At 30.0% G+C, this 24,104-nt stretch overlaps 2 protein-coding genes across 2 annotated transcripts in view; both read left to right on the top strand.

Annotated features, from left to right (window-relative positions):
* LOC117181643 (protein PFC0760c-like) overlaps nt 1-24,104 on the top strand; it is a 235,372-nt gene that overhangs the window by 166,011 nt on the left and 45,257 nt on the right. The gene's annotated exons all lie outside the window — the stretch shown is intronic.
* On the top strand, nt 2,930-6,796 carry LOC117181644. The gene is made up of 4 exons (XM_033374539.1): nt 2,930-3,004; nt 3,091-3,291; nt 5,995-6,168; nt 6,281-6,796. The coding sequence occupies exons 1-4, from the start codon at nt 2,957-2,959 to the stop codon at nt 6,572-6,574; spliced, it is 717 nt and encodes a 238-aa protein (XP_033230430.1). The 5' UTR covers nt 2,930-2,956; the 3' UTR covers nt 6,575-6,796.

Here is a 24,104-nt window from a genome sequence, read left to right as displayed (position 1 = left end):
GCCGAGTGAGTCACGCCTACCCCGAAAGGGAAATGGCTTAATGGTGTAATAATAATAATAATAATAATAATAATAATAATAATAATAATAATAATAATATTGCGAGTTAAGATTAAGATATTTGTTTAAAAATGCAATTTTTTAAAGCCATCTTTATACGTCAAAAATTCAACTGTTTCATTGAAAATTTATCTTTCTTGGTTGAAAATGACCTTTTTGTTGAAAATGCAACTGTCCTCTAAAACACCGGTCTTTTTGGTTTGAACATTTAACTATTATATTGAAAATGTCTTTGGTTTCATTTTAATCTTTTTATTCTTTATTTTGTTAAAGTCATTTTTTTCTATGAAAATTCAACCGTTTAACTCAAAATTTGTGCTTTTTAGATTGAAAACTCATCTTTTACAGCAGAGAAGTCATCTTTTTTGGGTGAAAAATTCATCTTTCTTGGTTGAAAATCAACTTTTTTTTTAAATTCTACTGTCTTTGAAAAAATTGGTCTATTTGGCTTGAAAGTTTAAGTAATTGGTTAAATGTTCAACTATTTTGTGGAAGATCCTTATTTTTTGCTTAAAATTTTAACTATTTGGTTTTTCACGCAAATGTTCGGTTAAAAATTGCTTCTTGTTTTTAAAAACTCGTATTTTTATATATTAAATTCATATCTTTTGGTGGAAAATTTTTTTGGTAGGAAGTTCAACTATTTTGTTGAAAATGTGATATATTTCGATTAGAAATCTAAGAAATTAAAAGCGTTTCACATTAAATTCAATACGGTATCTAAATTCATTATTTTCATGAAAAATCAACCTGGTTTGAGACGACTTTGGGCTGAGAACAAGCTTAGTTAGGCCTTTTGAGCAACTAAAGTCAGCAGAATTGTGGAAAAAGGAAAATGAACTTGAAATACATCTTTAGCCAACACAGAAAAAACTGAAGTTAAATTTTGTTGCATGTAAAATTTCCCGCTGATAAAGTTTACATGCTAATTAGCGAAAGTTTATCCTACAATGGAATAAAAGCTATCGTCTGCTACGGCAACCTTAGCAGCAACGGGAAAACGGCAAAGTATGAGTGAACTCGAGCTATAAATCGGGATACCAGATTTAAAACAACACAGAAAAAAATTTAGAATTTGTTGCAGGTAAGACTAGCAAACGGTTAAAAATTAAATATCTTTCAACGAAAGTTTCACTGAGATTAAGAGAATAATTCGGATCTCGTCTACTGTTTTTACTGATATATCTCCTCCGAAATAAGTGAGACTATTATAGAGGAACTAGAACTTATTTAATACCATTAAACAAAAAGCGCAAAAGCAACTGACATATGGGAATCCCCAGTTCTCTCCAATTTAATGAAGTTAAACGACGATAGATAACGCTAGCATCGCAATTCTCGCTACATCGCGAATAAAAATGGAGCGATTATAAGGCGATAGATTATCCAGGCACGGTTAAAAATGGAAAATTATCTTCGATTCATGTAAAGTTTATCCGGCAGTGTTAATTTTTGTTGAGGTGAATCTTTCACCCGGAATCGATGTAAACTTTCTCTTTTGTTTTTTCTGTGAACGGATGCGTTACTTGTTGTGTTGAGGGGGGTACAAAACTACGAGGTAACGAGTTCAAGAAAATAATAGCAATGATTCGAATTGATAATGCAGGTGAATAGGATTGAATAAAAAATGCATTGACTGTAAACACAGCATTAAAGATGCAAGAGACATATGAAAGAGTTTCCAACGAGCGATTCGCACGTATCGATAAAATTGTTGTCATTTATCAGGCCGATTGTACCGATTTCCATGGCAGTAGCCGAACAAAAAGAAGCAATCGAATGTAAGGCCTTGTACTGATTATAAATTGACTAAGCCCGCCTACCATGTCGGAAACTCTATATTCTGCAGTAGCCCCTGCAGAAGAATTCCACCGTGGACATTGATCCTTCCTCCACTGCCACCATTCATCTGTCAGATGCTCCAACATCGCCGGAGAAGATTACCACCTTGTGAAGGTTACTTCCGAGGAAACGACTTTGTGCTCAGCTTTCGAACTTAGACCGAACAATCATCTTTCATATATTCCTCCATATTCTTTATTAAATCATGTTTGTCACCATAAAAAACTGATGATAAAATAAAGAATCTATCTCATCTGACAAGCATGAAAGCAAAGGTAATTTATCTATGAAGGACTGTACTTAAAAGGGTGGGTTTATCATTAAAAATCTCTTTGGCTACTGGAATTAGAAACACGTTCGCTGAAACCAAGTGTCACGAATGGTCACAAAGACTGAAACTCGTGTCGACTCGTGTCGAAACATTCTTCATCATCATCACACAATTTGACCTATAATACAGATACTCTCAAGGAATATGTTGCTGTAAGGGGTTTTGAAAACAAAAAGTTAACAATTTAATTATCATAAATCGATATCTTACAGATATTAATCTGCTACTGTCAAATTAGAGTTCAAATTATATCTGTGATTCTTTTGATAAATGTAATGAAATGAATCAACAATATTTAATCTAATCTCATCCACAAGAATGTTAGATTCAAAAAATATTTTTTAAAAGAATTAGCACCTTATCATTTAGTTTCTCCGAAATGAAACCTTGTCATTTGGACAGCCCGACCGTTTGAACCTTTCGCATCAATTTCTCAACTGTGAATCGCAAGTACATTGGTATATATACTTATAATCTCAATTTTATCTTTAGATACGTTTTACTTGCCTGTAATTATTGTGTTGCAAGTGTCTGATTGGAAGATATATTTTGACGAAACATGCTTTATTGCTACCCACATAATGTTCGAGTACAAGAGTATTAACAAAAATAGAGGCACAATGCTCCACTTCCTCCCCACCATGAGAAACAATTAAATACAGCAGCAAGCACAAACAAAATACCAGTTGCGATTTATCAATCGAGTAAACAATAAGTAAAATCATGAGAACCATATTTGTCTACCTTCTCTTGGCATACTATTCCTATCAAGTAAGTTTTCTGATTTTTTTCAATATAAACTTCAGTCTCTTCCTCTTTTATTTGTGCCATAAAGAACTAAATAAGATTATTTTCAGGCCTCTTGTCTATCGAATAATGTGGTCGATGATACAAATATTATTAATGAATTAAAGATAACTGCTCGTTCTATGATTAAAGATCTCAATCAGTATCAAAATAAATACCTATCTGATTCAAACCTCATTTTAAAAGAAGTTCAAGACGACTCATTGACCAAAACGAGCGGAACTATGAAATATGTGACTAACAGCATTAAGGTAAAGTGATTCAGTTTCACATACTTTAAAAATATACCTGAGAAGATAAAACGCTAATGTAATTTATATATAAAACTAAAAAACATATGATACTATTTTTGTTGAGTCACAATTTTTAAATTAAAATATAAAATGATTGTAATATTAATACTAGTTTTTGGCTTCGTGTCTTTAGAATCTCTTCAGGCAATGTTCCTCCCTTAGCGACACTTGTTTTATTTCCTAACTTATTTTCACACGAAGCGCCACATCGAGTTCAACATTGAGGTTAATAAATAATAATATTATTATAATTAAGGTCTAGACCCGCCATGGTCTTAATCATGACGAAGATTTATATTTCTGTAAATCTTTATATAATATTATTAATTTTATCGTATTCCATAGTACCTATTATCTAAAACAAAGTAAAAGGAGAAATCAAGGACAATATTTTTGACAATCAATGAAAATTACTACCTTAACTTTAGAATTAATATGGAATATTTCTGTACAATATATAAACAATCCAACCATTGCATTTATGTTATAAAACAGCAATTTTCTACAAAAACACTGAAATAACCTGAAGTTGTTCAAAATCGTAAGTTTAATTTTTGAAATCAAATTATTTTTTTACATAAATGATATTCTGAGAAAAACGCTAACCGATCCGAGTGTTATTCAAATATTGTAAATTTACTTTGAAATCAAATAATTTTGTATTAAGAATACAATTAATCATAGTAATCAGGTGAATCATAACTTAGATTTATTGAAAATCGTAAATATTCTTTGAAATCTAATAATTTTTTACGTTAACGAAACCTAAAATTGTTACAAAATTGTGAACCTTCAAAATGTAGTGATTTTTGTTTGAAAATGTCCATTTCTCCTAAAAAATGATAACAAAACCGAAAAGGATAAATTGTTAAAAAAATGTTAATCTTTGAAATCTAACAACTATTTTTGAAACCATATGATTTATTATTGAAATTATTATTTTTTTTAATACAAATGACCAGCGAAAATCAGTGGCACAAAACATATTGGAAGTTTTTAAATGATTTGTTAGATAATTTGAAAGTTTGGATTTAACTCCGTAAAAATATTCAAAAGCACAAAAGTTTTTCAATTTGCATCAGGTATTCCATAATTTTTCTTATAAAAAGGGATTATTTGGAGACCTAATTTAAAAGTTTTCAAAATGAAGATGTAAAACAACTTTAAGTAATGTAGCGTCCATTATTTGCGGAAGGCTTTTCTGGGGAAGAGGGGCCGGAAAATCTTATAAATTCTACTTAGGATTAGAAAGAGGGGTCCAAAGTATTATAAAGTAAGTTTTCTCTTTTCAATTATTTAAAAAAAAAATATGTTAATCATAACTTGTTTTGGCTGTTGAAATTACTTTTTATACAATTAAATACATTATATCATTTTTCTAATTATGTAATATTTTATATCATATACGTTTCTATTGAAATCCCTTAAAACAACTGAACTTCCTGGAAATTTATTTTAAAATGTAGGAAACCCCGAATATTATTTGAGATTACGTGAAATCTTTTAAAATTTTCATAATCCCATAATAATATCTGATAATTCTATAAAATCAGTGGATATCCGCTACAAATTTTCGATGACAATCTTTTAAATTTCATGAAATATTTAAAAATATTACGAGATCCCTTGAGGTATATTTTTTATCCCTTAAAATATTTTAAAACCATTAAATTTCTACGAAAACCCTTTAAATCATTTATAATATTCAAAAATCCTTTAAAATTACATTAAATTTTCCGAAGCTTCATAAAATCTATCAAATCCGTGAATACACGAGAAATATTTTCAAACATCTTAAAAGCACAAACATTTTAATAGTGCCTTTATATCGAATCGGTTTTCCTAATTTAAATAAAACATTCTGTTAGACAGTGAAATTATTTTCCGTGTATACTTTTGAATCTTCTGGAATCTCTTGAAATCCTTTAAATGTCGGAAAATCGTCGAAGCCTCCTTAAATATATTAAATTCAATTTAATTATTTTTAAATCTTTTAGAGTTCCTTCAAATCTTCGAAATTCCATTAAAATCCCCTGAAATGCTTCAAAATTCGTTAAAATACTTCGATATCTCTTGAAATCTGGTCACTTTTTTCATATGTTTAAATCTCGCAAAATACTTTCAAAACACTAAATATTTCCTAAATCTTTCGAAATATCGTTTAATGCAAAAAGAATTTATAAATTGTCGATGTGTCGAGTAAAAATATTAAATCTTACGTAAGCGTGAAGGGGGGTTACAAAAATCTTACGAACCGCTTATAATAGGGGGAGGGGAGTCTAAAATTTCTAAAATCATTATCACGTAATTAGTACTCGTTAGCTAATGAAAAACCAATCATGTTTACAGCAATAATCACAAATAAATATTATTATTGATGTAAGTTTTTTGACCAGGGAAATTAATTAATAGTTTAAGATGTTAATTTTGTTTGTCTACTTGGTCATAATCAATATTATTTAAATATTGATTCATTTTTTTCGCAATCTTAATAAATTAATCAATATTTTAATAATATTGATTATGACCAAGTAGATAAACAAAATTAACATCTTAAACTATTAATGAAAACTAAACTTTCGAAACATACCATCACACCACTTTGTTTATATATGAAAATGTGTGCTTACGATTTACTTTTTCGTAATTTCCTGCAAGTAGACTGCCGTTAAAGCAGTAAGTGTAACAGGAAAGGACGCAGCTTCTTGTCTTGAAGCCTGTAGAATCAGCTTGAGGGATGTAAACAAGTCAACAAATAAAGAACTCGACCAATGTTATCATGCATTCTCATTTTACATCGAACCAATTCTGAAAGAAATCAGAAGCACTATTAAGGTAAAGGGAGGAGACAATCATTCAATAATAAATTATAAAATCTTTAATATAAAAAAAGCGGTTTAAAAGCTCTATTTAAGCAACTAAGTCGACGGTCCTAATTATTTCCTAGAAAGGCGAAAACATTTTGAGTGACCTAGAAGACATCACCATAGGCTGTACTAAACATGTTTCGACGGGAGACTGCTTATCTGAAAAACTCGATGAAGTTGAAAAGACCTTAAGAAATATGCAAGTTCATATAGCTGGGATAAAAAGTACAGGGTCTTCCGCAATGAACAAAGCAAAGACTGTTGTCACATCCTGTAGTGAAAAAGCGGTGCGTTCAATGCACGTAGAAGCTACGTTTAAAATTCAACGAAAAGCGAATGCCTGCGTAAGAAACATTTACAAACAGGATTATTAAAGGGTCCGATTCTGGGTTAAGTTTTTTCTTCATAAAAAAGAGAAGCTAATAAAAAATTTTCTTTTCTTTTTTATACTTTATATGTATATTAAGTATTGTTACATCTCCTATGAGCATGAATATAAATTAATATGCTGTGTATGTAGATTAGAAAGATTATAACTTATTTACCTTTAGAATATATTTTTATAATAAATCATATTTTAGCATGCTCATCTTTGTAAGACTTTCTTCATAAAAAAGAAGCAAATAACAAATTTACGTTGTTTTTTATATTTTATAAGTATATTAAGTATTGTTGTATTTCCTGTTATAGCATGACTACAAATAAATATGCTGTGGGTATTAGAAGACTACATCTTATTTATCTTTAGAATATATTTTTATAGTAAACCATATTTTTGAAAGCTCATAATTTTAAGATTTATTACAAAATATTTGTTGACTACTGTTGGATCAGACGCAAGTGTTTACAAATGCGAGGTTCACTAAAGAATTTGCGAGGAGAAACACGTGTAAAATGAAGCTTGAGACAAATTACGGTTAAGCCAGGGGTCTTCAAAGGAAAATTCTGTATCGACCGTCGATGTCAGACCAATAGGACGGATCTACTGAGCTTTAAAACGTAACTATCCAGAAGGATCCCCCAAAAAGTTGCTTATTGTACAGCAGAAAAATAAGGTCCCTTGAGATTCAGGTTTACGCGCCGAACCCTTCCAGCTAAGATTTTCTCAGTTTTTCTTTCAAACTTCTTGTCAGTTTTTCGTCAAACAAAAAGCCCAGGATCGCCAGAAGACCCTGGGTCAGGCTACACCTGTAGATTGAGGTGACCCCAGGGCAAAGCTGAGGCTAAATTTTAGCCATCAATCACAATGAGCGACACACCCCTGATTTGTAGCTTTATTCTACGTAGAATTATTCTGGCTCTGAAAGCATTTATTCTTCTTATGAACTTCACTATTTTTTGGCACTGTTCTGGTATCTTCTTCCAGAAGAAATGTGTCATCATTTAAGTAGCTGTTAAACAAATCTAAGGTGTAACTCACAGCATTTAACTTTAAAACTGAAGGAATATGAAATTAACAGTCGCGATATACGTTCAGGGTCGTTAAAATAACTCATGAGAATGAAGAACTTGTCTGATTCTTGGTGCCCATGACAACCCATTATCACCAATTAATGTCATTTACGGATCAAAGGTCGTCTTTGTTATACCTTCTAGAACACAACTCCCAACGCTTACGCGAACTAATCAGACTCTCGAAACAAGTCAGAAATCATATAATACCTTGGATATTATAGCTTTAAATTAATCGTTATCAATCAGCATTCATTGAGTTTCAAAACTATAAATGAAACGTCATAATATCTTAAAGATATAATAAAAAAGTAGTTATAACAATAAAAAAACACGCCAAGGTTATAGAGTGATAATCAACGACGCGAAGAGGATTTATTTTCAATTTACATTTCAATTAGGGTTGTAATTAAAATTCCTTTGTCGACTCAATTGCACATTTACTGGCTATAAAATCCTCGATGAGTGCAAACGCCTGACTCGCGATAAAAGTGACACAGATAGTGTTGTTATACAATTATTCTGCCATTGCTGAGAGCTAGGATGTAGAGTTACATGCATGACGCCATGCAAGAATTCATTTATCATTACTCTTGCATAAGGTCCTTATTTTTTGCGACCGTTTGATTCGCATTATGCCTGATGCATTATGCTCTTTACGACCGGTGCGTTGACACCTAATGATGTACCATAAGATTTTTTTCTGATAAAAAAATCTATGAAGCTTTTTATCTCTACTGACTAGGATTAGCAATTTTAATTGAGTAAAAAGATTAAACAATATGCAATAACCGTTTTACGTGTTTTGTAATATTCATTTATTTTTATTACATTCTTAGATTCAAACTTTCTGCAAAGTAAATCAGAGTCAATTAAGTTACGAGTTGTAAATAAGAAAAGCACCCAGTAATTTTATAATCACTGGATGAACCGTAATATTATTTTTGTCTTGGACTAAATCTTCAACAGACATGCCTCCTCGAAGCGACAAGAAATTATGTGGGTTGCTTGATATAATGGTGCGTTTGATTTCCACTTGCAGGTCGTGATACTCCTGCTTCAGGAGAACCGTGTATTTATTTATTGGAAAATGTCATCCTATTAAAAAAATATAAACTAGAAATAAATGCACATGCTACCCGCGCGATTGTTACTTTTTTCTTTAAATATAAAGTTAATATTAATTATAATACAGAATTCTTTAATTTCATAGTATCTATTATCTAAAAGAATACAGAGTAAAATCAAGGAGTCAATCAATATTTCAAATGAATCTTCAATCAAGAAAATTAATTTTGATCAAAGTAATTCAACTTCCAATCAAAAAGTTAAATTTTCAACAAAATAGTTCAATTTCAACCGAAGAGATGAACTTTCAACTAAAATGATAAATATTCAACCAACAGAATTAATTTTTAACAAAATAGTTCAATTTTCATCTAACTAGTTGAATTTTCAACAAAAAAGACGAATTCTCAACAAACATTGTAATAGTTGATACTTCAATAAAAAGATTGAATTAAAAAACCAGTTGAATTAAACCAAAAAAGTCGAATTCTCAACAGAATAGTTGATTTATCAACTAAAACAAAATAATTTTAGACCAAATGGTTTGCATTTGAAACGAAAAAATATGAAATTTCTATCAAAAAGATTCATTTTCTGTCAAAAAAGAGGAATTTCGAATTTTTACCCTTCGAACAGTAACTGATTTTTTTACACATTCTTCGATAGTAACTTTAAAGAATGATGTGGATTATTTGGTTCAAAATTTATTTGAAATATGAAAAAAATGGTAGAAGTTGAACAATAGCAAAAATGACATTTTGTGTGGGGTTTGAGGGGGTACCTTGCTAAGGTTATAGGGCCGCTGAAGTACCAATTTCAAACAGATTTTCATGAATTTCCATGTCTGGGGTCTTTTTGACCACCGTGTAACATCGAAGCCTTAAAACAAAATAGGTAAATCTAAAAAAAATGTTCTAATTTATATTTCAACTGAAATAGATTTCAATGTGCTTTAAGGTTATATCAATATAATTTTTCTGGGTTTCTCGAGAAAATTCAAAAAGATTCTAAATTTTTCAGATAAGTCGAAAAAGTATTCATAATATTTCTAATAACTTTTTTTATTTTGTAGAATTTTATAGAAATGTAGGAAAAATTTTAATAGTTTAAAAAATGTTTAAGACTTTTGAACGCTTACTATATTTAAGAATATATTATAAATGTTCTTATAGCTTTCAAATTCATTTTTTTTAATTCTTTAAAACTTTCAAAAATTGCTAAATATCTTTTGAACTGACTCGAATTATTCCTTGAAATGTTTTAAAATTTTCCGGTTTCATTTTAACAATTTTAAAACTCTTTTATAAAGTTTTATAATATATTCAGATATTCTTTTCAAAATCTTTAAAAAAAACATTCAAATTTGATTTCGAAAATCTACATTCTGTTTAAACATTTTTGAAATTTTTTATTATTACATAGAGTTTTAAAATGCTTCTAAATATCAGAAAAAAATATTTAAATCTTCCAGATTATTTTTTACTATTTTGAAAATCTTTTTAAGCGTTTTGGAAACTGTTGAACTATTCTCGTAAATAAAATGTTGTAAAATACAAAATCTTTAGAATTTTTCCGAGAAATCTGAAGAGAATTTTATTATTCTCTTGAAACTTTTCAAAATTCTTGAAAAGCTTTTTAATTTTTGGTTCAAAATCTTCAAAAATCTACATTTTGTTTTAAATACAATTATTTTTGTATCCTTTAAAAATGTATAAATACCTGTTAAGCTCTGTTTAATTTTGTCTAAAAATTATTAATCCTGCAAAATTGAAAAAATTTGCTTCCAAATCTACTACATTCTTTTCCAAAATTGTAGAAAATCATTTGAAAATCTTAAAAATATTTTTAAATATTTTCCGTAAATTAACTTTGATAAAAAATTGATCAAAGTTTTCCTGGGACCTTAAGAAAAAATTCAATTTTTTTGAAACCTTCAAAACCCTTAAAAAGCTTCAAATTTTTATTTTGAATCCCTCAGTAATCTACTTATTTTTAATCTGTCGGTACCCGTAATTTTTTTCTTATTGGTACCTACATTTTTGCTCGTCTCTTTCAGTTTACAAATTATATTCTGGTAGCAAAGTCTTACAACCAGAATTATTTTAATAAAACTTAAAAATAAAATTTTCTGCTGCATCAGTAATGTTTAAAAACATTCATAAATAAATTTTATTATGAAATAAAATTACTTGTATCGAAACTGTCTACACAATCATTTTAGTTAATAAAAATTTCAATGTAAGAAATTTTATTTGATGATAAAATTATAAAAGAACAGATTATTGTTGCCTTATTAAAGAATCATTCACAACTGAAATTTCCTCTTTTTAGAAATATTTTTTTACTTTTCAGAAAATTCCAGAAACTTAAAAGGAACAAACTGAACTCATATTCACTTAAAGTCACTTAAAGTCATATTCACTTAGGATGTAATGAATCAGGTATTGAACAACAATGAGTGCAACATTTTCGATAATTTCGTTCCACCTAGACCTGTGCCATTAATTATACAAATAAATATATCGTATATATAATATATATATCGTAGATTAAATAAAATAATATTCTCTAGGTTAAAAAAAAACCCGACAGGAAGTTAAATCTTCTAACATAAGTTAGAGTTTTTCCCCTTCGGTAACACCAAGCTTGTCATGGTGTCAGGTTCATAATGGCAAAAACACCCACGTATTCTCCGCACCCACTATCACCTGTATATAGCCAAACGCATTTGTACCTCGTTGTATTAGCAATTAATTTTAAAGACACTAAAGGATACGACTGAGTCTAACCACTTGTGCAAAGTGCGTAAAAATAAAATGTATACTCGAACAGACATAATACTTGATGATAAGCAAAAGCAATTAAGTATTAAGTACATTTATTTTTTTCATTTGAAAGCTATTGGACTTAATGGTATGCTAGACCACAGTATACCAACAAAATCCAACGCCTTCTAATTAATTTCTTACCTGCACAACATAAATTAATATCAGCTAATGAAAAAATATGTTTGGAAGAAGATATTACAATGGAATAACCTAAGTATACAGATGGATTCTTTCAAAGAATTGGAAATAGATGGAGCAAAATTCCAAAAAACTCCAAAATTTTCTAATTAATTTGTTACGTGGCATGCAACAATGAACATCAGCTAATCATACAACACGGTTAGCTATGGAAGAAACCAACTATACAAATTTGATCTCTCTTTCACCGACAAAATCTAAAATATTCTAATTAATTTCTTGCCTTGCTAATATCAACTAAACTTCGCTAATCATACAGCACAGTTGGAAGAATATATAACAACGGAATAAACCAACTGTACAGATAGGTTCTTCCAAAGGATTGGAAATCCCAGTATGCCAACAAAATCCAACATTTTCAAATTCATTTCTTACCTGGCTAACATCAATGAACATCAGCTAATCATACAACACGGTTGGAAGAAGATATAATAGTGGAACAAACCAACTATCCCGATGGGTTCTTTAAAAAGATTTTAATTAATTTCTGACCTGTCCAGCATCAATTAACATCAACTAACCATACAAAACGGTTGGAAGAAGATGTAACAGTGGAACAAACCGACTATACCCATGAGTGCTTTCAAAAGATTGGAAATAGAGTGAACCAGTGTGCCAATAAAATCCAACATCTTCTTATTATTTTCTTAGCTGGTCAAGACCAGCTAACATCAGTTAATAAATGTATTTTTGACTGATGCAACAAAATTGCAAGATAATTTTACTTTATGATACATTCTATTCCACTAGTTGTACTTTAAATCCTATATCGTTTGTTTGAGCATTGAGCAACTACTGGTGTTACTCTCAAACAAATCGTATATTATTCTCAAAGGCATATAATTTCTTAAGAAAGATGCGTGGGACGATTTCCAGACTCACCCACTCGATAATAAAGTGCATGTATATGGTCGAAGTACGAAATGGAAATATATTCATCTTAGAGTAATGCGACTTAGCAATTGTTAAAGAAATTAGTCTTTTTACGATTATTTTGACATTTCGAGTTTGTTTCATGGTTAGTAAAAATGAAAATCTACGTCTAAGAAAGTAAAGGTGAAGAAAATATTTTAATACATTAACTATAATCAACTCACTAATAATAATTTTTTTTATCCGTTATTGTTAAACATATGTTTTGCCATAGTTTAAAAAGAGTTCTAAAATTTTCGGATGCTTTAAATTTAATGCAGTAAGATTAAAACTTTATGTTATTGTAAATTGTCGAACGGAAGACTTACGATCAGTTTTGTTGCGAATATTCACTTGTTAGAACTTTAGCACTAATTTATTTTCGTATGGTATAAACAATAAGCTATTATACAAGTGGCCTAATCCTGAAGGCAGAAACTACAGAGACCTGGCGAAATGCCGAAGATTAATTTGCTGGCGCCAGAAAGTTGTATGTCATTCGGCAGTCACTCTTTCTTTATTATTTCAGCAGTCTTGTCTTTCATAAAAGTTTTTATTTTTAAGTTTAAATTTTAATCCCTGCGCGGCTCGTATGTATTCTTTTCTCTAAATGTAATTATTGAATGGTTCCTTGGAATTATTTTTAGGACTAAATTTTGCATTTTAAGAAAATTTTGTTTAAATGATTCACAACATGAAGTTGCTTGGCAAAATATGATCAGCTATCGCTTGTTTCACTTTTTGTGTAGACAACTTTCATCTATATCTTGTAATTTGATACTATTCTGATTATCAACTTTGGATAAAAATGATCTACTTTGCGAATCCCTTGGCCAATTCACAATTAATTTTTACACAACTTCATTCATATGTGTCGAGTGGTAATTATTATAGTTTTTATTGCATTTCGTAGGCCGGTCATGGCCGAGATAATACTTCTAAAACAAACAGTGTTTAACAAAATTTTCAATTTCAGAGTGTTAGAAAAATTCCAAACTTCATATATTGGGCTCTAAATCTCTAAGGCTCAGGAAATTAATCTTTTCCAGATGTGTTTTTTTAGACTTATCTAGTTACGATTCCTATATGAATGATTTACAACTTCTCGTAGGACAAACAAAAAACATTGGTAGAAAACGTTTAATTCTTAACAAATTATTGGATTTTTAACTCAACAGGTCAATTTGAAACAAGTAGTTAAATTTTCTACAAAGAGATGATTTTCCAACCAAAATGATGAATCTTTAATTTAAAAAATCTGCCTGCTGCGCGGGCACATACTCGTCGTGCGCTACGCGCGCGGCTCGCTTTGCTTGCGACACACGCGCTGTGCGCTCGATTTCCGACAGACATTTGTAAACAGGTTTTCTTGGATTTTTTTCTCGTAACTTTCGTCGTTTTTCCACACATTTTTTTTCAACGTTATTTTTCACGAATAAAACAAAAAGTACGCGTCCTATCAAGAAGTGACTCTTAACGAAATTGTAGATCTTTTTTGGGATAACCATTTTTGTTAATTTATCTTTTTCGTAGGCTACATAGTTTGTCCACAAAATGGAATTTTTATTTTCCATTATTTTTTGTGCAATCAAAATTTGAATTTTCGATTTTTGAAGAAAATCCAAAAATTGGTTATAATAATCTTGTAGGGCTTTTAAAAAGAAATGTTTTTCTTTTCCTGACTTTTTTCATATCGTGCGTTTTTCGGCTTCAAATTTTGATTTTCGCTTAATTGAGAAAATTTTGAAAACGCTATAACTCTGAGAATTTTTTTTTATCGAAAAAAGTCATTAGGATAAATTTTTTGTTCTTTTTAATACTATAAATATCCATACATAATATTTTTAAATTCAGAAAAAAGTAGTCTCAAAAATTGTCAAAATGCGCTCACTTTTTGAATTTTCATCAAAAATGGCTGGTTCACGAACTCGTCCTTTCTTTCAGGACCTAAGAAAAGTGTGCCAAAGATGAATTTCATTCGTTCATTTTTTCGAGAGTTATCGTGTTTACGAACGGACGGCCGGACGGACAGACAGACAGACGCCATCGTGAAAACCTGATTTTCGGATTCGGAGTATCTCGAAACGTGGAGATCCGTTGAAAAAGTGTGATGTTAAATTTCTGACAATTCTAATACTTTCTCAATCATAAATGATAAGAATGTAAAAATTAATTTTTAACAGAGGAGTTTAAGTTTTAACCAAGTAGTTGAATTGTCAACCAAAAACCTTTACTTCCAAATGAATTTTAAATAAAAAAGAGTCATATTTATACAGAAACACTGGTTTTTAACAAGATCGTGAATTTTCAATCATGAAATATTTTTCAGTCAAGAGAGAAAAAAAAACTGTAATCAAATTGTTAAATTTTCAAATCAAAAAGAAGAATTTTCAACAAATAAAGATGAATTTTCAACCCGCAAATATTTTTAATTGAAAAAAAACTTTTAAAACAAAGTGAAATTATAAGCAAACAAACAGAATAACTTTTTAACAAAATTGTTGAATTGTCACAACAAAAAATTCGATTTTTAACCGAAAAAGATGATTTATCACAAAGAATTAACATTAAATCAAAAATAATTCGACTTTAAAACACAGAGATAAAATTTCTACCGGAAGGGATAAATTTTCTACTAAAATTATCAATCTTCGCATTGAATAGTTAAATTTTCAATTAAAAAAAATAATTTTCTATAAAAGAAGCTAGTTTTTAAAAAACTAATTTTGTGTAATTTTCTACCAAATGGATGAACTTTTTGCCAAAAGAATAAATTTTCAATAAACTTCATGAGTTTTCAACCAAATAGTTGCATTGTGGAACCAAAAAAAAATTTGTTCCAAAAAAGATGAATTGTCATCGAAAAATACACATTTTCAGCCAAAATAGTTAAATTTTTAATCCAAAAAGACGAAGTAAACAAAATTTGAATTATGCACCAAAAAGTGTGATTCTCTAATAATCGTAAAATTATTAAACAAGGAGATAAAATTTCTACCAAAAGGGATGAATTTTCAAAAAAAAGATGAATCTTCAACATCAACAATTAAAATAGTTTAATTTTCAAACAGAAAGATGAACTTTTAACTAAAATGATGAATCTTCATCCAAAAACATGAACTTTAACCAAAAAGCGATTTTTCTACGAAACAGTGGAATTATTAAGTTGTAAATATTTATTTCGAACAAAAAAGTTAATTTTGAACATAATATTTGTATTTGGTACCAAAATTGTTGAATTTTTAACTCCAATACGCAAATTTTCAAGAAAACTAATAAACTGCGAACAAAAGATCAATTATATTAGTAGGCTTTTTCGACTAGAAAACTGTTACCAAAAGTATTTGGATTTTTAACCACAGAGATGAATTTTTTAGAAAAGATATAAATTTTTAAATCAACCAGGCTAGTTTTTACAAACAGTTGAATTTTTAACCCGCAAACAAACCACAAATATGAATTTGCAACAACAAAATCAGCTTTTAACTATATAATTATATTTTGAAACAAATAATAAACTGATCAACCAAAAAAGATGAATTGTTAACCAAAAATATAATAGTTGGCTTTTTAACTTAAAAAAGAGCTTACAACTAAAAATAGTTGGGTTTTCAACCAAACAGATACAGTTTCATCTAAAATTATGAATCTCTAATTCAAATAGTTGAATTTTCAGTTTGAAAAATTAATTTTTAACCAAAAACAAACGAAAATTCAGCCCTAGAGTTTTTTTCTTTCTAAAAGTGTTTCTATCTATACGAGGTGTGTTCACAAAATAAGGTGACTTTATGGTTTTCTCAAAAAATATTCATTTATTTCTCAATATTTATGTTGTCCCCTTCAAAGTAATCCCCCTCAGATATAATACACTTGTGCCAACGCTTTTTCCAATCATCGAAGCACTTCTGATAATCATTTTGTGGTATAGCCTTGAGTTCTTTCAGCGATGCAGTTTTTATCTCCTTAATCGTTGAAAATCGATGTCCTTTCATGGGTCTATTCAGTTTTGGGAAAAGAAAAAAGTCACTGGGGGCCAAATCCGGTGAATCTGCAGGCTGAGGCATGACTGTGGTGCTGTTTTTGGTCAGAAAATCTTTCACAAGCAACGATGAATGAGCAGGTGCATTATCGTGATGCAAAAGCCACGAATTGTTTTTCCAAAGTTCCGGACGTTTTTTGCGTATCGCCTCTCGCAAACGGCGCATAACTTGAAGGTAATACTCCTTATTGACCTCGTCAATATTGACGTCAATATTGACGACGTCATAACCATATACCCACGATTCATCTCCAGTTATAACCCTTTTGAGAAAATCAGAATCATTATTGACTTCATTCAACATCTCCTGAGCAAATGGTCATGCGATGGATCTTTTGATCAAAATTAAGCAGTTTTGGAAAAAATTTCGCTGACACACGTCTCATGCCCAAAACGACCGAAAAGATAGCATAGCATGAGCCAACCGATATGCCAACATCTTCAGCAACTTCTCTTCTGATAATTCGGCGATTTTTCAACACCATTTCTTCCACTGCTTGAACGTTTTCATCGGTTGTTGACGTGCTGGGACGTCCAGGGCGAGGTTCGTCTTGGACATCCTCTCGGCCTTCTTGCAACAGCTTGTACCACTTATACACATTTTTCTTACTCAGAGGAGGACTCACCGTATGCAACTGACAACATTTCAAGAGTTTTAGAACAGTGGATTCCATTTTTCACACAAAATTTAATGCAAACTCTTTGCTCCATTTTTTTCGAAAGAAGAAAATCGCCGAGCACACCAAACCCTTCTAACCTTTTACGCCTCTGCCAGAAAAACAACACGAGCTATATGGTCAAAACTGTTAACATATGATCGTGACGAGTGTACCAACACAACAAAACAAAAAATTAAAAACTTGAATGTACGTAGCCCGCGAAAATTGAAAAGTCACCTTACTTTTTGAACACACCTCGTATATGTAGTTTTAACTCACACTTTTGAAACAGTTAGAACTTCCTACGACCAACCAATTTTTTCAACTTCAGCTAATTAATTATTTTTTTACTTTCAAAAAGTTTTTCTTTATATACGTATAAAAATGAATGTCTAATTCTATATGAAGGAATATTAGGCTGCTAATCCTGTATTAATTCTATTAATACGTTTGACACGTCAGTAGATATGGGCAAGTTTGGTCAGACGAACGACAGGAAGCAACGCGGCAACTACTTGATTAAATCTGTGAAAAGCAAATGACTGCTTTATTTCAAAATTATGCAGGTATCGATTCATTCGCTTGCAAAAATGTTATTGTTATAGCTCCTGACATTATTCCTAATTCAAGGTTCATTTTTACATAAAAAAGTTGAAAAACAAGAACAAGTCAGAGAATTTTACATCAGTATCAGGTATGGCTTATAGGAATTACAGGTTTCGTGAAAGTTAAAAATCGTTCCTTTTGGTGTTATAAGAAAGGCCATAACTCATTTTTCGCTATTTCTTCCACCATTCATATTTTCACAGATAATTTGCAGATACTTTTTTATCAAGCATAAGTAATCCCATGCGCCGCGTGAGAAGATTTATTGCCATCGTAATGAAACCTTGAACTCTTCATCACGTCCATTATTTAAAATCTTATTATTTAAATTAAAACTCAACTATTTGGTTAAAAATGAAACTGCTTTATAAGGGATTCCCTCTTTTCGGGCTGAAAATCTATGATTTTGTTGAAATATTGTTTTTCCTCTTTGATTACAAAATCTTTCTTGTTCGAAAATTCAACTCTTCTTGAAAATTGGTTCTTTTGTTTGAAAATTTTTTTTATTTATTTTATTTTATTTTTTTATTTTTTTTATTAAAAAGTCTACTATTATATATTTGGTTCATGAATCAATATTTTTTGTTTAAATTTTTGTTAGAAATTCATTCATTCTGGTTAATATTTCAAATGTTTTGTAGAATATTCACATTTTGGCTTATAAATTCAACAGTTTGGTTAGATTTTTTGTCTCTCTTAACGGAAGAGTCTCTTTTTACTAAAAGAACAATTCTTTCGTTCAAAATCCGTCTTTTTTTGTTTAAAAGTTTATCTCTTTGGTAAAAACTTAAAAAAATTCTTATAAGAAAAATTCTAAAATCCAGTAGAAAATTTCAACAAAAAAGTAGTTTGCCTTCAAGGGGTTTAATATCGTTTTGAAGAAAGTCAATAGGATATTCCTTAGATTAAGAAATACAAGGCTACATTTTTATTGATAGAGAAAGAATTAAACAAATATTTATAAAGAAGATGATTTAAATCTTAAACAAGATCAGATTATCCGCCTTTCGCTGTAAAGTATCTTCACACAATAATTATCGTCAACTTAAGGATCGTATCTCTTCTCTCATAAAAAATGAAAGTCCCTCATTAAGTTACAAAACGGTCTTGTGTTCAAAGAGCATAACAATGATGACTAAATACCAAAGCAGTAACGTATAAATCTGCGAAAACGAAACAATTAATGTCAACAAAGGAAGAAACCTGTTATTATAGAGGAAGAATTACTGAAATATATGTTTAAAGTTGTTTTTTTATAATCGAATCGATTACAACCAGTCGAGAAGGAAGTTATCAAATAAAAGATATTCGAAAAAATGTCACGTTCTTGATCCAGTTAGAATCTCGCCTAATTTTTCACAAGTGGCATTCACTGATCAATTTATAATCACCCATTTTTCGGTTAAAATTTAGTTTTAAAACACGAATTATTAGAAGAATTAAAAATATTTTCAAGCTGTATAAAGTCTTAAAAGTTGAAGATAATTCTAGAGATTGATTCCAAGCTCAGAGTAACATCGACTGCAATCTAAACGTTTTAACGAATATTTATTGCCGATAGGAAGCTTCCTTAAACACGCCCCTGATCGCTACTTCATCAAAGAATTGTACACGCTTGAGACTCGCGCACGAGCTGAATACTGCATTCAGTTTCTTATTTTTAACTTTCCTTTTTTCAATTTATTTAATCTGTCCATGTCCAGAGAGCTCTTCCTCCTTCAATGAATTGTATTTTAATTTCATGTCTTCAACCGATAGAACATCTCCCACTTTTATCATGTTTCCAAATCAACTATTCTTCAACATCCACCTCTTTTTATTTTGCATTCTTTAATCCCACAATAAACTGCAGGTCAAAATGATCCACTTATGCGGATACAAAATTAATTTTTATACAATTTACATTTTGTGATAAATGGCATTTCTCTTAGGATTTTTATTGAAAGTCACAGGTTAGTGCTGAACGACATAATATTTCTAAAACGAGAAATGTTTTAGAAAATTTTAAACCAATAAAGGCAAGTTTTCAACCAAATAGTTGATACTTCATGTAAAAACTATTAAGTTCAACCAGACATGGATAAGTTGAATGTTTAGATAAAAATTAATTTTCAACAATGAAGCGATGTATTTTCAACAAGACACTCAGATTTTCAACCATATAAATGAATATTTACTCAAGAAGTTGAATTGAAAATTGAACGACATGCAAAGAGATTAGAAGTGAGTGAAAGAGATTTACAAAATACATACTAAAAAAGATACATGAAAGTTTAACGACGTGACAAAAAGGAGAAAATTTGTTAAACAAATTGTTGCGTTTTCAGCCAAAAAGGTTCATTTTCTATAAAACAATTGAACTTTTAGCCAAAAAGACCTTCTAACAACATTTTTGAAATTTCAACAAAATAATTTAACTTTTAACCAAATAATAAAATTTTTAACTAATAAAATGAATTTTTACCTCTGAGAATAGAATAGTAGACTCTTTAATCAAATTTCCACTAAAACTAGTTACATATTTAACCAAAGAGGCCAATTTTGAAACAAGCAAAAAAACGAGTTTTCATCTATAAATATAATTTTTGAAATGTTATGCTTAAACTTACAATTAAAACATTAATTTTCAACAAATAAAAATAAATATTTAATAAAATGGTTAGATTTTCCAATAAAACATTAATTTTCAATGAAATATTTGCATTTTGAAGAGTGATTCTTCCGTCAGAAACGATTCTTCAGTCAAGAGAGAAAAAAGATGTCAACCAAAATTTGAAATTTCCTAGCCAAAAAGGCGAATTCTCCACAAAATAGTGAAATTTGCAACAACAAATTTTTTTTGTAACAAAACTGCGGCATTTTTAACAAAATAATTTAATTATTAAACAAACAATCCCATTTTTAACCAAAACAGGTGAATTTTTATTTAAAGATATATTAGTAGACTTTTCAATTAAAAGTAATTAAATTTCAATCAAGAAAGATTGGTTTCCAACCAACCAGTTTCACTTTTGACAAAATAATAATTTTAACCAAAAACATAGTTGTAGGCTTTTCAACCAAAATAGAGAGATTTTCGACTAGCGTTAAATTTTGAACAAAAAAACGATCAGTTCCACCAAATGAGATGCACTTTCGAACCAAAAAGTCGATTTTCAACAAAAGAGTTGAATTTTTAACCAAATAATTTAATTTTAAATAAGAACAATAACAAATTTAACAAAAAAAGATTATATCTAAAAATATATAATAGTAAACTTTTTAACTCTTCAAATTGATTTTCAATAAATAAAAATATATATTTAAGTGTAGAATTTGTTTTTCTAAACGTGTTTCTATAGATTTACGTAGTTATAGTAATCGTCAAAACTGACCGATTTTTCGTTTAGAAAAATGTAGGAAATTTCTTTGCATACTTAGGATTGAGTATGGGTATTAATAAATTAAGAATACTGTCTTTAGCTGAAAGAGTCTCGGAGTTAAGCCATTTCGAGCGCGGATAGAACTCGGATGGGTAACTATCCATGCGACGTACAACCAGGAGGTTTTTATGGCCTAGATGATTGTGTACATTCGGTGGTAAGACACACCGAATGATTAAAAAAAAAACCTTCACACTTGATAGTCGCAAAACCGGCTGAACTTGGTAGATGGTTTTCTAAAGTTTTCCTCTCCCGTGGCCAGACGTCCAGGCAAATGCAAGTATTTCTAATAAAGTCGGATGAAACCGTGGGTTATCACTGTCTGTGATGAAATTCGTACAATGATTCTAAGCCCACCTTGGTAAAGTGAAAATAATCATGAACAAAATATAATTGTGTAGTAAAAGAAATTTAATTTGTCAAAAAATCTTACCTTAACGGATCCGCTCGAATTTCTGTAAAGATTTATGTAATTTTTTATGCAAAAGGGGGGGGGGGCACTATACTGATGTCAACGCCTGCGGCATACGATTGTACAATGACAGTCGTTTCATTCACAAAAATACCAACAACGTGCAGACGGACTTGTTCGGTTTCTTTTCTTACTGGCGCGAGAACTGGTTTCACCATCGAACCCTCCATTGACTTTTAAATCGGATACTTTCAGTCAGTAGTATCTCGAGCTAACACGTTAGGATTCTACAGATGACTCGACTGAGACAGAGTTCGGCGAGGGATTGCTAATTTTCCTTCGCTTTTTCATTCTGAAAAACACGACTCTGCTACTACATTTAAACCTGCCGACAAGTACCGGTGTACATACCCAGACATTCTGCTGATGATTGGAGATCAAAAGAAAAGGACTTTTTTTAAATATGAACCATATAAAAAGGGCCTAAAATTGTAGACAACTAGACCCTAGGTCTAGGGTAACCATAAAAAACCAGTTTTGGTTTTATGAGAAAGGTAAGGCGAATAACGGTAGTTCACGGGAATGTACACAGAAAAAAACTAGTTAATTTAAGTCGAAAATTCGGCTTATTTTAAGGTACCACAAAAAGAAGCATAGGCAATCTGAAATTAATAATTACATCTGATCATTAAATTAAGGGAATTAGATTCCTGAAATTCAGGTCGGGACTATTTGAAATTCAGGGAGGCATGACCTGAAATTCAGGTATGCTAGCTGTTTAATTAAGAATATATGTATACTGAAAGCTATTGTAAACTTAAGGGCATGTGACACAGCTAAATACCTATATTACCGACCTCACTTTTTCAGTTCACTGAATGTTTTTTTGAACCTAAGAACTTTTTTGTGAATAAAATATCGAGCTGAAACTTTGGAAAATGTATTAGAGTACAATAAAGTACGTTTAGGTACTGCATTTTCGCAGGAATTTCACTAAAAATTATTTCATCTTTTTTTGAACCTCGACATTTTTTGAACGTTCGAACTTTTTTTAGACATAAAATATCGGTCTCCAACTTTGAAAAATGCAAGAGCCGAAAGAAAACTACGTTTAAGTACAAAGCTTAATAATAAAAGATGTAAAAAAAATTACAACTATCAAATCCATCGGCATCAGCCGGTAACGTTGTACACGAAAATACGAACCCTCTAGAGCCTCGTCTAGTGGCCGCCAGGATTCGATACTTTACTTTATTCCAGTAGAAAAATGCTGATTTCTTATTTAAGATAAGCTAGTGCTTTATTCAAGATAGTTTGCACACTTAAATTCAGGTACTTTCTTAATTCAAGTCAAATCTGAAATGAAGTCGAATAAAACTTTAAGTATTTATTTTTACTCTGTAGAAGACAGATTTTCTTGACAATATTTTTAAACAATATTTAGAAAGGACCCCTCGTCAGTTAATTTTTTCATTACAAAAGTTTAAAATTTCTATAAGTGAAGCGTAAGGCGTAAAAGTACAACCACAGCTTTTATTTTTTTAAACTCTATCTGCCTTCTAGAATTCCTTTTGTTAAAAATTCAAGTATTTTGTTAAAATGTCATATTTTTTGTCGAAATTTCACCTCTTTGTTGAACATTCGTATAATTAAAGAATCAATTCGTTGTTCTAAATTGAAATTCTTTTTTTCTTCTAAAAAATTCAATTATTCAGTTGATAATGCAACTGTTTTCGACTGACGTTTTTTCTTTTTTCTTTGCAATATATATATTTTTAACATTTAAGACCTAACACTAAAACCAGAAATTTTTGTATTTTTTTTATAAAAGACTCTATGTTTACAGACTCTACGTTTCAAGACTATAATGCTGGTGTTTGAATATCAACAGTCAGGGAATATTAAAAATATTTAGGTAAAAATCAGGGAAAAATTAGAAAATTTTGACAATTAAGTTTTTCTTTCACCCTGTAAAAGATGCAAGTCGTTGAAATCAGGATCTTTTATTGATCATTTATAACTTAATTATGCACATTATACACATTTAAATTATTTGAAATTATTTTTAGGTTCCGAAAAATAATTCATATAAAAATGTGATAAACTGTATTTTTAAGTTCACAAAAATAATTTAAATGTATATTAAAGAACTATCAATTAGCAGAACAGGTGATTAAAATTTCTTATCAACAATTTTCTTCACACATCGCTGAGGCCACAAGGATATCTATAGGTGCAGTTGTTTCAATTCTACATGAAAAATTAGGCATGAAAAAGCTATCGGCAAGATGGGTGCCGCGTTTGCTCT

This window comes from Belonocnema kinseyi, chromosome 10, assembly GCF_010883055.1.
Source record: "Belonocnema kinseyi isolate 2016_QV_RU_SX_M_011 chromosome 10, B_treatae_v1, whole genome shotgun sequence".
Taxonomy (NCBI): Eukaryota; Metazoa; Arthropoda; class Insecta; order Hymenoptera; family Cynipidae; genus Belonocnema; species Belonocnema kinseyi.
Note: the sequence above shows the minus strand (reverse complement) of the source record. Positions and strands in the feature narration are given on the sequence as shown.

Bases quoted from the DNA above. Each gene is read 5' to 3' on its own strand.
- LOC117181644 (XM_033374539.1), top strand. From the start codon at position 2,957: ATGAGAACCATATTTGTCTACCTTCTCTTGGCATACTATTCCTATCAA. The intron at 3,005-3,090 runs GTAAGTTTTCTG...GATTATTTTCAG, and splicing joins TGGCATACTATTCCTATCAA to GCCTCTTGTCTATCGAATAA. The intron at 3,292-5,994 runs GTAAAGTGATTC...TCCTGCAAGTAG, and splicing joins ATGTGACTAACAGCATTAAG to ACTGCCGTTAAAGCAGTAAG.